Source organism: Myotis nattereri, assembly GCF_964212035.1.
Source record: "Myotis nattereri genome assembly, chromosome: 5".
In the NCBI taxonomy this organism is placed as follows: Eukaryota; Metazoa; Chordata; class Mammalia; order Chiroptera; family Vespertilionidae; genus Myotis; species Myotis nattereri.
This window is the reverse complement of record NC_138080.1, coordinates 102,039,362-102,054,146: the sequence shown is the minus strand read 5'-3', so window position 1 is coordinate 102,054,146 and position 14,785 is coordinate 102,039,362. Positions and strand designations below refer to the sequence as shown.

Here is a 14,785-nt window from a genome sequence, read left to right as displayed (position 1 = left end):
TTTATTTTCTGCCTCATACGCTCATAGCAAAGTGCAGACCCCATTCCTGTTTGAAAGGCTGTCTCATCATGCTTGCATCTGCAGGGCCCTCCATTACGCTGCCACTCAGATTCAGATTTTCTTTCCAGATGAGTTATTTCATAGGGTTTGAAATTATGCCGCTATAACACAAGAAACAACTCTGGAGCTAATCTGGCCTGGCAGAAGGCCGGACACAGGACAAGCCACCTGCCAGAGCTTAGCTTTGGGGGAAGAGGATGCTGGAGGGAAGGGAGGTGCCACTCTTCTAAGCATCTCACTAGGGTCCCTGGGTATCAGCTTGATTGGCACAGAATGAAGGTTATAGTGATTTGGCTCCAAAGGTGCCAAGGTTTTAGTGCCATCCACTAAAGAATGTGCTGCACTCATAGAAAATAATGACACAGAGCCATAAAGGTAAAGCACTGTTGTTGCTTCGAGGATCTTTTCATGTTGTCCAAAGCATTTTAGTTGTGCAGTTTATGTCTGGTTGTCTCTTTAGAACAAAGGGTCTTCGGGCAGGAAATGTGTACAGTGACTCCCCTACTGATGGCCTTCGCTAATGCCAAGCAATAACAGCAACCATCAAGGACAGCAGGGAATCATGGCTTACTGTCATGCCTGGGCTGATTGTGTTGGAAGGGGTTTTATTTCACCTGAGAAAGAGATGGAGACCAAACTGATACCAGGGCTTCAGAACACAAGGTCTCTGCCAAGGGACTAACTTAAACAACTCTGTGTAATTAACCAGCTAAACGCAACACAGCCAATCACATGGTTGCTCTGTTGGTGCTATGATGCCCTCAGAACAATCCGGTCCCTTTAACATCCAATTCAATTCTGAACGCCCAGGCCCAGCTCTGCACTTTGCATTGTCTGTGTCAAACTCTATTTTCTATCCTTGATGTCAAATTTAAATTCATGGCAACTGCATTCAGATCTTGATAGAATCCTCAATTTGCCCTGGACCCTAAATCCATTCCGTAAGACACACACATGCACTTGCATGCGCCCACACACACGCACACATGTGAGCACACACATATTTGAACTTGATTTGCACTCACTATGGTTAAGCCAGAGTTCTCAGATAAGTATCCACTGCAAACAAGGGTATTGCACAATTGGGTCTTTATCCCTTATGTGAAGAAATCATATCAGCTCAGCTCTTGTTTGGGGTGAAAATGGACCCTCCAGTTTTCTGTGGTATTTTGCCCTGTTACAGAAGCTTAAATCGCTATCAATCTTAAGTGAGCTGGACAAATTGGAGCAAGGGATGAAAAATGGATGATATGTTTGACTCTGAACACATAGATCCATTGTGTCCACCCAAATGAGGTTTCGATTAGGCATAAAGCCAACAAGAATACCCTATCCACAACTTACATTCTGATACAATGTCCAAAAGAAAAGTCACTCGTGGCCTCATCACTAAGAAAACACACTAGTTGGCTCTGAGATATGAACTGACCTCTCATGGAAATCATCTTTGCTTGTGTACCTATAAATGCATGAAAGAATATCGTTTTTAAAAGCTCATCTTCTCCCTAATAATTGTCTGTTTTTAAAAAGCTATCAGCAGGTGCACCTCATTTTGAAAGCCTCTTGTCCTTCTGAATACAACATTCATCATGATTGCATCATATGAAACAAAAAGCAGCAAAACATAAGTGAGAATCGTTCAATTAAATGCAACATAATCTCAGTAGCAACAACAAAAAAAGGGTTCTGTAGCTAAAACCAGGTTCTGATAAAAGGAGAAAAGGGAATATATTTCTGCATATTTTTAATTACATAGAATTTCCTCAAACATGATTTTTTATAATATATTCCATTAAGTTAACATCATATTTGAAGAAAGAGCATTTTCCGATTTCATTTGAAGCCTGATTTTGAGCAATTACAGTGTCATTGTTCTGCAGTAGAAAGGTTGAATTCATTTACTGCATGGTTATGCTAGTTATGATTGATGTCTCTTCTCCAAATGATAAACCAATCACCCCAATGATGTAATGTCATTTTAAGAGTGCCATAATCACATTTCTCTCAAACTAGAAGCTCTGATAAGTTCTAATAAAGATTTATGATAGATTAAAGGCCTTCATAATATCAACAATGGATTGCCCGTTTGATGAGAGATTTGATTAGGTAATTTTTTGGGGGAAAGAACAATATGAGTTTACTAAATATATCAGGCCTGGCTTTGAAGAAGGGCATGGGCCATCATAAGTAGCAGTCCATCATTCCATCTCCAGAATGAATCATCGTAAAGGTAGTCATGAGGTCCTATCTAATTGTAGAGGCTGAGGCCAGTGGTGGCGTACAATCGTGGATGGAGCCCAAACACAATCTCATCCAGGAACATTCTTGGCATGGAAGCTCGGTCCTGCCTTGGACAGGATATGTTAATGGACACCATGAGTGGCCAGTTCAGAAGATAACTCCAAAGCCTTTGAGTCAGGAGCAATTAATTTCTACAGCTGCCTTGCCTTAGGCCATGGGGACTTAAACCTAGACACTGTCCGCTCTTAGGTTCATATATTTTGTGAACACATCACCAACAGGAGAAGTCAAAATAAAGCATAATTACTGCTGGGCCCGGAGCAATTGCATCTAAGATTTAGAGGTTGGAGCTGAGGCAGTAGCCACAAAATCATCAAAAGTGAGGCAGAACCCTGGGACTTGTGAATGTGAAAACCACAGTAAGAACTGAGAGTAAGAGGCAGTGTTTATCCATCAGAAACAAGAGATCAGACACACACACAATTGGGCACGTGAGGGTGTCCAGGATGCTTGGCTCCGACCAGAATCACAGTAAAACAAAATTCAACATTCCGCTGTCTCTCTGACTATCCCCTTTGAGACCTGCATGCTTCTAGTTGCAGCAGTGGCCAAATTCCTTTCACCGAAGGACGCCCAAACCCTGTTGAGACCAGCAAAGCCTTATTTGTGACCTTCGACGAAGGTATACTGGAACCATAATGTCACGACAAACGTATTTCCCCCCGGATGCGCCCCACACCACCTTCTCCCCAGCCCTTGTTTCCAAGTTGCCATTTTGCTGGAGATGCAACGTGACCATGCACACAACAGCGCACATTCAGACCACAGTTTCCTTACCACTGCTGGAGGCTTGCTGGGGCCCTGAGCATGCTCTGAGCAGGTATGAATTGGGGGAGAATTCCTCATCGGGGTTGGTGTCCATGATTTGATGGGAGGTGTTGCTGTCTAGCAATGGCATCTGGCAGCTAACGGGTGGAGGATTATGAGAGCTAGGCAGCTGAGCAGATGGGAGGAGGCTAGACGAAGATGTAGGTGGAATGGGACGACCTGGGAAAGAGGACAGAGGGGTCAAAGGTCAGCAATGAGTGTCATGAGAGCATCCAGAGAAAGTTACATTGAAACCACCTTACAATAAAATTATCTAAAAGAAAGGAAGAAAGACAATGCTCCAGATGTATTATTTCAAGTAGTTAGATATTTCTCCACAGGTCTAAATTCATACAACACGTAGTTGCATGTTTCAGAAAGCCAGTGTGAGTAGAAATATCCACCTACATGGCTGATGTGGAATCCATCTGGAAAACGTCCAGTTCTTTCCATCTCCCCTGCTGCCGTCCTAATGTAGACGGCATCATCCCTACCCAACAGTCTCCTTGCTGGTCTACCTGCGTCCCCTCTGTCCCTATCCCTTCTCCACAGCAGCAGAACATGGTAAAAATAGAAATCAGGTCATATCGCTCGCCTGCTGAGCGCTCCCCCATTGCATGCAGAGAGAAGTCCATATCCTGGATGATCATCACCATGTCTCTCCTACTCTGGCACCAGCTGCCTCTAACTCCCCTCTGATGGTGGCTTTACCACTCCCCATGCGGCCCCTTGTTTGCTAGCCACAGCGCTATCTCTCGCTGCTTGAACGTGCCACCTCATTCCACCTTCGCAGCCTTTACCCCTCCTGTGCCCTCAACATGGAACATTCTCCCCGACTCGCCGCCTAATATTCACAATCCTGCTTCTTCTCTTCGTTCAAGCCTTCCCTGTTTGTCTTCTTGAAAATGGCCCATCTGTCTGCTCGATCCTATTAGCCTGTTTAAATATGTTCCTAGCCCTTACCACTATCTGAAGGTGGACCTCTGTGTATTTTATTTGCTCCTGTGTCTGCAGTGTCTTCCTAGCGTATTGCACCTCTTGAATGGATGAACAAATAAATAAGGGAGACTAAAACCAAGTCCATGAGATTGGGTTAGACGTGGGAGAGAGGTGGGAAGGGGAACACATTTGCATCCCGAAGAACTGGCCAAGGACCCACTCTGCACCATGAGGGTTGTTTTGACACCACAGAGAATTCCTACAAAGAGAAGCACGGCCACTCCAGGCCACGGAGAGGAGCAGCAAGCCTCATAGAAGGTGGTCAATGACGTGGAACTTCTCTGGAATCAAGAAGTTCTCCCACTCGGAAGGCTGCAGCAACCTCTCAGCACAGGGCAGGGAGCTTCTGGCGGCCAGGTGCCCAGTGAGGATAACTGCCATGTACACTCTCACCCGAGTCACCCTCACATCTTGGGGTCCCTGTCAGTACTTGCCTGCTGGCTTGTTCATTTGGGAAAAGCTCAGAAAAATGAGCCCGCAGCAGTAGCCAGGGGTGCAGAGAGAAGGGTAAGGTGTTGAGAAAGCAAACTCCTCAAGATGCAGGTCTCAATTTCAACTCAGACAATAAGTGCAGAAGAAATGTGTTCCTGCTTTTTAGATGTACTATGTATGTGGGGACATTCTCAGGCACCTCAAATGGATGTTAATGCCATTGTCTTTACAATTCCATTCCCTGATCAATTCCTGACGGCATTAAGTGTTACTCATAGACCAGTATGTTTCAATGAAATGTAGGAGTGCCCCTTGCCCTCTGAGATACTGAGGACACAAGAATAAGCAAGGCATCCTCCCTGCCTCGAGAGAGCTCCCAGTCTAGTGGGGAAGGAAACAGGTGACTATTCCACTTCAGGATGTGATAAAGAGCAGGACCTAAGGACATTGTGCTGTAGGGGCGGAGATAGGGACAGTGGGTCAGCCTGGCCAGGTAGAGGTAGGTGTGAGAGTCCTGCAAAGGCTCCTGAAAAAGGTGGGGCCCAAGCGAACTTCGTAAGAGGAGGAAAGGGACTTGCGGTGAGAGGAAACCAGTGAACACCAGCACAGAGGCATCAAACCACTGGCCTATCACCCTTTTGAGGTGGGAGGAGTGGAAGAAAGAGACAGGAGATGGGAATACTCCTAAAGCTTAAATGTTAAGGGTTCCTGCCCAACAACATGACTGAAGAAGGATCACCCCTGAAATGCATCCATAGGTAAATGGAGTTTCATTTGAAAAACTCAGTTCATTCCTAACTGCTTGGGAGCCATGTGAGGCATGCTACTCATGCCAGATGATCGGGCAAAGATGGACTGAACACATCCAAGTTTCATCAGAATCGGTGCTCACATTTAATCCATACCTTCTCCCTTAGATTTCCCTGGAATTACCATCATTATTATGACTATCTTCATTCCTAATGTTTTTGCAGAAAGACTATGTGCCACTCACTGCACTAGCCACTTTACACAAGTTACGTTATTTAATTCTCAAACCAATTATATGAGGTTAGAGTGACGATAATCCCTATTTTATTGATGGGGAAACTGAGGCACAAAGCGGTGAGACTGCACAGCTAGTAAGTGACAAGGGCCCAGGAGTCAAACTCGGGTTTGTCTTTTCCAAAATGCATTCCCTACCCACTCTGCAGGGTGTGCCCTACAGCAGGGTGACAGGATAGGCAACCAATCCAGGTTCCCATCTCCCAATCCCAAGGCACTTTCAAGATTTCATAGAAGAAACATTTCTTTGAATAACCATTTATAGCCACTTTCAGCTGGCAGAGTCCAAAGCCTTTCTCATAATTTTGTTATCAAGTTCAAAGCGGCTCCTTCATAGCAATGTTATTCTCCCCTCCTCCTCACCAAGGCTCCCAGACACCGCGGTGTCCTGACCCGACACTGGGAAGTGAGGCTCTGGTGGGGACAGATTTTAACTCAGTCAATAGGCTTTAGAGTTTGTATCTGAGGATGGCTGGGGGCCAATTTTGAAATTCCTCGGAGTGACTGAGGTGGAACTGAAGTTCAAGTACAATTTTCCAGGAGCCTGATATGATGGTTCTACAAAATTGTTCTTTACATGAACTTTTTGAAATTTTGTTCAGCATGAATTCATTGCATATACTACAGACAGAACTGCTTTTTAATTTAGACAAAGAAGGACAATGGGAGAGCAGTCCCAACACAATAAAAGTACTGGGGTTACTTGGGTGCGTTAAAATACACATCACAAAACTGTCCGATTCCCATTACTTTAACTCCATGCTCTGGTGGCTCCCTAAGCCAGTGATGGTGAACCTATGACACGTGTGTCAGAGGTGACAGGCGAACTCATTTTTTTGGTTGATTTTCCTTTGTTAAATGGCATTTAAATATATAAAATAAATATCAAAAATATAAGTCTTTGTTTTACTATGGTTGCAAATATCAAAGAATTTCTATATGTGACACGGCACCAGAGTTAAGTTAGGGTTTTTCAAAATGCTGACATGCCGAGCTCAGAAGGTTCGCCATCACTGCCCTAAACTCTGCTTGCCAGCACCTACCTTTGCTTGGGAAATGTCTCAGCCCCTAGATCTGTCCCCCAATCAGATTGTATGCTGTTCTCTATTTGCTATGTCATTTGCTAATTTTGTTCACTTAGGCTACATTTCCTCCCTCCCCGGCCCCCCGCCCCTCTCCCTGACTATTCCAACTGACAGAGACCATCTGTACAGACACAAATAGGTTCCAAGGTACAGGGGAGAAAGCTGGAACTTCTACAGGCTCACTTCAAGGACCATGATTTCTTACTAAAATACCTAGTGTGCAATGGCAGGTAATCAGGGACCATGCACTTACCTGCTTCCTACTTTATACACTACAGAGACCCCTGGCCCCCAAACTATTTTTGAAGTTCCATTTTGAAAGGGCATAGAATCCCTTGCAAATATATAAAACACTGGGGACTTAATTGATTTATTAAAAAGCAAGAGAAAGCATGAGAAGGCAGCAATATGTCACTTATTAAACTCATATGGTCTTGTGTATGTGTGGGTGTGTGTGTGTGTTTTCCAAGATCCCCATGTAAATCAAAGTCTAATTAGCTGTGTGAATGGATTCCCTGTGACCTTAAAAATGAGTGATTCAGTATTTTCCCTAATTTATCTGTTTCTAAATGAATACAATTTTGTGGTAGTTTCAACCCGTGCAAGTGTTCTGATGAAAATACCTATAGTCAGACATAGCAGTTGCGTGCTAACTGATGGATTGGTAGCGGCTGTTGGGAATGCTGTGTTAGGAAGGATTCTGAAGATGCCCAGGGTTCGGTGGGAAGCAGTGCCATCATCACTTAGGAAGCGTGTGGACCAGGAATGGGTGAAAGGTAGCAGATGCACTGAGCCCCTCTGCCAGCCAGGTTGCAGGCTCCATCCATCATCTGCCTCAGCTCTACCTGGGACCTTGGTCCTACACCATCTGTGGAGGACGTCACATCGCTCTCACCCCCGTTGTCTCAATTACAACACCATTTTTCTCCTTAAACTGATTTGGATCTAGGTTTAGTTTTTCTACCCAAGATTAAAGGGCTCCAATCTCCTCTCCATCCTCAGAGCAGTAGATATTATCCATGAAATTGATGCTCTGCCCCTAATTTATGACAGAAGGTATGTTGCTAATGAAATCCCCCCGTTCACTGAAAACCATGGTTCCTTTTTCATCCCAAAGATTAATGGAGAGCAGATATTAAAACGTTCTGTGTTGACGATGCATAACTGATTTCTGTAGTAGCAGGGGTGTCAGGTTATTTGGTGAAATAGAGACACGATCAAGAGATAGTTTAAAAAACCCAAATAACTCAAAACAAAACAAAACAAACTCCAAAACCCAAATAAAAACCAGTAACAGGAATAATTAATGGTACGTCCAGTGACCTCATTACCACCTATATATGTAATCTTGCTTTGAGCTGAGAACTCAGCCAAGATTTCACATGTACTTTTCTCTTTTAACATTTACAGCTGTGAATGGTTCATTCAACTATTTCCCGCATTAGACACAAGTGATTGAGAAAAAATGAATGAGATGTGAACCCCAAATTCATTGCTCCTCTTCTGGAACGCACCACAGAGTTCATCCTGAGGGGAGGGGGGAATGACCCAGGGGCTCATCCAGAAACAGCCACAGTGACTGCCCCACAGAACAAGTGATTTGTAAAGAGAGGAAGCAATTCTTGAGTCAAGAACTGGAAATCTTTCTTGGCTTTATAAGTTCAAAGACTTAATAAAAAGATGGCTTTTGTGTGGCTGAGTATTACAAAAAGGACAGTAGTAACATAGGCAAAATAGTTGGCTAGAGGATTTAAATATTTTCCCTAATGAATTGTTCCAATACTTGCTGTTTATTCAGATGTCTGAGTAAATTATCCACTTACCCCCACATGCTTGGGGGTTTGTGAAGCCACTATGTTTTTTGTTGTTGTTAATCCTCACCCGAGGATATTTTTCCATTGATTTTTAGATAAAGTGGAAGGAGGAAGGGAAGTGTGTGTGTGTGTATGGGGGGGGGGGGTGAGTGAGAAGGGAGAAAGAGAGATTGGCAACTTGCTTCCCCTCCCTGGGCCTCTCTGATAATTAACACTGACTTCACATGTTGTGTGAAAGACTGGAGGTAATATATGGAAGGTCCCAAGAACTGTGTTTGACACACAGTGGCTACAAGGGACCCAGAGGGAGCTAATGAGACTTGCAGTTTGTTGGTTCCAGTTAGTTCACAAGCACCAATATTTCAATATATGAACCAATTTATTCTCTACCCTACCCTAATTTTTTTTTTCTTTAAGCCAGCTTGAATTGGTACTTGCCACTTAGAACCAAAATCATACTGCTTATAACTGGTCACCAAGCCCAAGTGAGGAATGACTTGGCCAATGCCATACAGTTACTGAGTAGAAAAAGAAATGGAAATGGATTCCAGGTCTTCTGCCTCCAGAATTACGAATTTTCAGGTTTTATAAGTTGACTTCTTCCATGTTAATTCATGAGAACTCAAACCCGTGGGGTCCCAGAGAACTCATGTACGGTAGGACATATCTGGTCCACTTATATGAATATTGGGGGCATTACAGAGTGGGGGAGAGATACAGGCAGATGGCCATCTACTTGCCACCAGTCAAGCAGGCAACACAGCAGCTGTCTGTCCTCAGTGTGGTAGGGAAGTTCAGACCAACTCCTGGTTGGTGCTGGGCCTTACATGGGCCACATTAATCTTTGGGAAGGATGAGAGGGACTCAACTTCTTACCTATGGCTTAAATTTTAAAAATAGAACAAAGGCAGTAGTTTCAACTATAATTGTAGAATACAGAATGACCTTAATGAACAGAGCATCTTAAATTAATATAGAGACTGCCCAGCCAGTGTTTCTCAGTGGCTGAGAGTCGACCCATGCACCAAGAGGTCACTGATTTGATTCCCAGTCAGGCCTTGATCAATGGGTCTTTCATCATTGATGTTTCTATCTCCCTCTCCCTCTCCCCCTCTCTCCCCCTCCCCCTCCCTCTCCTTATCCCTCTCCCTCTTCCTCTCCCTCTCCTTCTCTTCCTCTCTCTCTAAAAGCAATAAAAACATACTTAAACAATTAAAATATAGACCTATGTTATATAGATATTTAGAGTTTATATTGATATCATATGCATATTTATATTCCCTGTAGCAAGCTGCTTATATTTAGTGCTGATGTTAGCCTAGATCAGACATTCTTAACAGCGGGCAATTTTGCTCCTGAGGGGACATTTGACAATGTCTGGAGACATTTCCGCTGTCACATTTGTGAGTGTGTGGGGTGATACTACTGGCCTCTAGTGGGTAGAGGCCAGTGATGCTGCTAAATGCCTTACAATGCAAAGAGTCTCCCACAGCAAAGAATTTCAGCCCCAAATGTCACCATGCAGAGGCTGAGAAACCCTGCCCGCACATGTGAAGGTTTTAGATTAGTATACTTTATGATATCTGGTCAATTTTTAAGTAGCTCTTCTTTTCCAATTGATAAGAATTGGGCAGGCATTAGAAGTGAAAATTCTGACTCAGCCAGCTCTTTCCCCCCACCCAAGAAAACTTCAAGCAAATAAGCTTAAATTGCCACTGGATAACTTAGCGCAGGAGAAGTTCCCAAAACCAAGTCTAATTCCTCAAGGAGGGACGTTCTAGCACACAGTCCTCTGGAGCTAGGGAAGACTTGTTGGTTGAGAGAGAGTTGGGTTGGTTTTACAGAGGAGAGACTCAAGGGAGAATGTTTTGACTGAGTTGTAGATTACTGAACCTCACCTTCGGACTTAAAGATAGAACATGACCCCTCATGTCTTCTCCGCAAGGCAACAGCCCGACACGGTTTGCTCCATTCCATAAAGCCCCATTTCGAGTTTTTATTTGTACAGCGGAAGCCCTAATTGCCCTCTTCACGCACACTTCACTGAACTCACTAAAGCCCAGTTAAGCATTTTCTTGAAAACATATTGTTTTCAGATGGCCCTGGCAAAACATCCCGATTTCACACAAGCTATTATCCATAATTTATTGGAAGGCTGTGGGACTTTCCCCAGTTAAAGGGCCTCTTTCAGGAGCTCAAGCGAGGACTGTCTTCACAGTTTGGGACCCTGCATTCTCCTGTCCTCCCCAGATCTCACTAACACGTATGTGTGTATATGTCACACCTTCCTGGCAGCACTGCACTGGGGAAGGAGTCAAACACATATGAGCCTGTAGACGAGGATAGAGCTTAGCTTTGAACTAATGTAATTTCTGTGACTCTCTCATGCCAAAGCTTTCATATTCATAAGGTAATAAGGTAAAATGCAGTGAATCATTGTAGTTTCCCCTTTTGAGAACTCAAATTCACTTTGCCTGCAGTGATGCAACCATTTACCAAAAGGCAACACACCCTCAAATACGTTCTGAGTGGAAATTCCCAGTTGCTTGGCTATGTACCTTAATTACACCTTCCAGCTCCTTTACGATGAAATGCCATTACTATTTTGGTGATGTGGCGAGTGGAACGGAGGAACTGAATTCTTGATTAAGTTTATAGAGGCATATGTGGCTAGAGGCTCCATATTGGACAATGTAGTCTAGACCACAGTTCTTGCTTCCTGGTTCCTGGTATCACACACTCCTGTATGTCTCCCCTCCTTATAAGAGCAAATATATTTCTGAACACACACATTTGTTCGTTTCCTGCTTCTTCTCTCAACCCTCCCAAGACTCCCCACTGTCCACATAATCCAGTTTAATCTCTTGTACAGCAATTAGTTTTTGCCAGACCACCCCCTACCCCTCATACTCTAAGCCATCAAAACAACGGCACACCTGCCTACCCATCTTCCCTTCCTTGCATCCCTCCTGTGCATGGAAAGCATTCCTTTCTCACTGGTAGCCTCAACCTCTTCCCAAAAACCTCCTTAAAGACTCAGCTCCAGCATCACCTTCTTTGTACGTCTTTCCTGATACCCATCCACTGGTACCCAGGGTTTACTTCCATTGTTGTGCTTGAAATATATTAGGATATTTATTTGTCTAAATGGCTCATTCATGACACTGTGAGTGACTAGGTAGAGACTGTGGATTATACACTGTGTTCCCTCACACCCAACCAGAGCCTATACACAGTAAATACCAGTGGGACTTGTGGATGATAACAATACACTCCGAAACATATATCAGGTTTATATCAAATGCATATGATGTTGCCTTCACCGCTGGGTGCCATGGCTGCTGGTCTTAGGTGCCTCTCAGTGTGTAGGTATCTTGCTGAGAAGAAGTGATTCTGATTTTCAATGTATTTGTTTTTCTTTTAATCAAGTGGCTAGAATATTAAGTCACTACTTCATCTGGTGCTCAATCGAAGACAGGGCAGCCTGTGACAACCTCGGAGGAAAAACTAAACTGTTAGATTTATTGAGAGACAATATCTCAGTTTCCAAGGGGGCATTTTTCTAAGGACTCTCCAGGGTGGTGGTGTGACCACAATTTCGGCCTCAGCTGCTGACCTTCGAACCTAACCCCTGTGTGAGATGTGATTCTACTCTAATTATGAAAGCTTCAGCACTAGGGAACTGCTTGGAAATGTGACCCAACAGAACACAAGGTGAAAACAATAACCTATGTGGGCAGTTCAGTCCCTTATGGAGTTGTCTCTCTGAGCTGAATAACACCAGAGGATGTATTGGGCTGTTTCCTTGTTCTCCTGGAACCTACATTACACTCGAGAAAGAATGGAGTGGGGGTAAAACAGCTACAGAAAGATTTAAAGTTTCAACGATCAACCACTGAGCCATATCAAAACTTCATTTTCAGCCTGGCCAGCATGGCTCAGTGATTGAGTGTCAGCCTATGAAGTAGCAGGTCACAGTTCAATTCCTGGTCAGGGCACATGCCTGGGTTGCAGGCTCGATCCCCAGTAGGGGGCATGCAGGAGGCAGCTGGTCAATGATTCTCTCTCATCATTGATGTTTCTCTCTCTCTCTTTCTTTCTCTCTCCCTTGCTCTCTGAAATCAATAAAAAATATATTTAAAAAGCACTTCATTTTCAAAGGGCATCCCATCTTCCATACACATGGGAGTCTATCTTTCTGACTTTGATCTTTACTTTTTGGGTTCGTGATACATGGAAATAACAATACTGCCAATCCCAAAGATTTGTTAAATTCTTATGATGCGCCAGGCATTATTTCCAATCCCTTTACATCTATTTCTACACTTAATTTTACTTAATTATTCCCATTTCAAAGATGTTTAAGACTGAGCTGAGATGGAACAAGTTGGTTGGGAAAAGAATTTGAGCCCAGGCAATCTGGCTCTAGAGCTCAGACCACACTGCATGGACAATGACAATGAATGTAATCATATACAGGCAGTCCTCACGTTACATCGGACTTGATGAACGTCGTTTTGTGGTTATGTCTCCATCTCCCATTTACAGTATTTATATAAAAAAAAGGTCCGTCATTTCGATACATGTACATATGTGCTTTATGTTTTTTATTATTTATTTACCACAAGTAAAGGTCAGGAATTGTTATCTTTCAATTTTTTTTTATGGTTTCACTTCATTACTGCTGTGTATGTGCTCCATGTGAGTGATGTAGGTGCTTATGCTGGTGGGTTCCGACTTACGGCGAAAATCGCGTTGTATCGGCTGTAGGAACGGATCTCCGATGTAGCCCGAGGACATACTGTATAATAAAAGGCTAATATGCAAATTGTCCCCACAGGCCGAATTCAACTGACCAGGAGTTAGATGTGCGCTGACCACCAGGGGGCATCGGCAATGTGGCGCTGGCAGTGGGTGGCAGTGGAGGTGCTGCTGGCCCTGATGGGCCCCGACAAAAGCAGGACCACAGCAGGATGTTGGGGCGGGTGGTGCCAGGCCAAGGCGGGTGAGAAGGGAGGCCCCAGCTGGTGGCAGTGACAGGCAGCCAGGGGAAGGGAGGCCCCTGCTGGCAGTCGGCAGTGGCTAGGGACCCTACCCATGTATGAATTTTGTGCACTGGGCCTCTAGTTAACTTTACAATGATAGGGAGCCTATCTGTGATGTGGTAATATGATTGGTGTCGGAGCCAGATTGAAGTTCAAACCTTGGCTCTGCCACTGATTCACTGGGTGACTTTTGGCAAGTCACCTAACTGTTCTGTTCTCAACTGATAACCAAAGTGTGTATAAACATAATTCTCAGATTATTATAAGCGTCCATTGAGGCATTTCTATAAATGTTCTGAAATAAGTGGTAAGTCATAGGATCAAACGTAAGCAGGGTGTGGGACAGGTGTCCTAACCCCCGTCTCTTCCAGGACATTTTGAGAATTAAGTAATAACCTATGAGAGTACAAGGCACATGGCACAGAGCTCTATGGACAGTACTTGTTTCCCTTCTCATTACGGGGAGCTTTCCTTTCCAGAGGCTCTGTCTGCGGACAGTGAACCTTTCTCAACGTAAATCTGTGTTTTGCTCTGTGCTGCAGGCACAACGAAGATGAAACATGGGCTTGAGTTGGCAGATGCCTGAACTATTTCATTCCTCTACTGCCCACACTTACAGTACTCGCCCATTCATCACTGGATGGTCCTTGGTAAGGAGCTACAAATACAGTACCTTGGGAGTCCAACCACCACCAATCAACCAAAAGGCTGAAAAGCTCCCCTCAGAGGTGTCAAACTATGCCGCTGAGACTAGAATGGGAAATGTAAACTAGATGAATACCATGTCTAGTTTGTTAGGAAGCCATGGATATCCTAAGCATCCTTCCCCACATGGTCATTTGAAAGTCATTGTTTTGTACTTAACACATCCCCACTGGAAGCACAGTTAGAAAGAGTCCTGGAGTTAGGGACCAGGGTTCCTTACTGGGGCTGCCTGGATGCTAGCCCATTGTGTGACTTAGAGCAAACTGCTTACCCTCGCCAGGCCTCAGGTAATGCATGCAACGCCACTGTTAAAAAACGGAACAGCACTTAGTACTTCATAGAAATGTGAAGACATAATTTCAGCCACAATAGAACCCATATTTTAGTGGGAGAGACTAATACTAACTTCATGATGTTCTTGGCAGTAAGCTTAGCACTTTTGTGGTTTGTAATTTACGTAATCCTTCCAGCAATACGATCTGGAAGGTAATCA

The 14,785-nt window shown here is 44.1% G+C and overlaps 1 protein-coding gene across 3 annotated transcripts in view; it reads right to left on the bottom strand.

Annotated features, from left to right (window-relative positions):
* Positions 1 to 14,785, bottom strand: part of TENM2 (teneurin transmembrane protein 2) — a gene marked incomplete at its 5' end in the record, with an annotated part of 1,189,887 nt that overhangs the window by 348,111 nt on the left and 826,991 nt on the right. For all 3 annotated transcript variants that reach the window (XM_081092171.1, XM_081092173.1, XM_081092172.1), the window contains one exon: positions 3,139 to 3,348. In XM_081092171.1, coding sequence (XP_080948297.1) covers positions 3,139 to 3,348 — 210 coding nt within the window. The remainder of the gene's footprint in view (positions 1 to 3,138; positions 3,349 to 14,785) is intronic.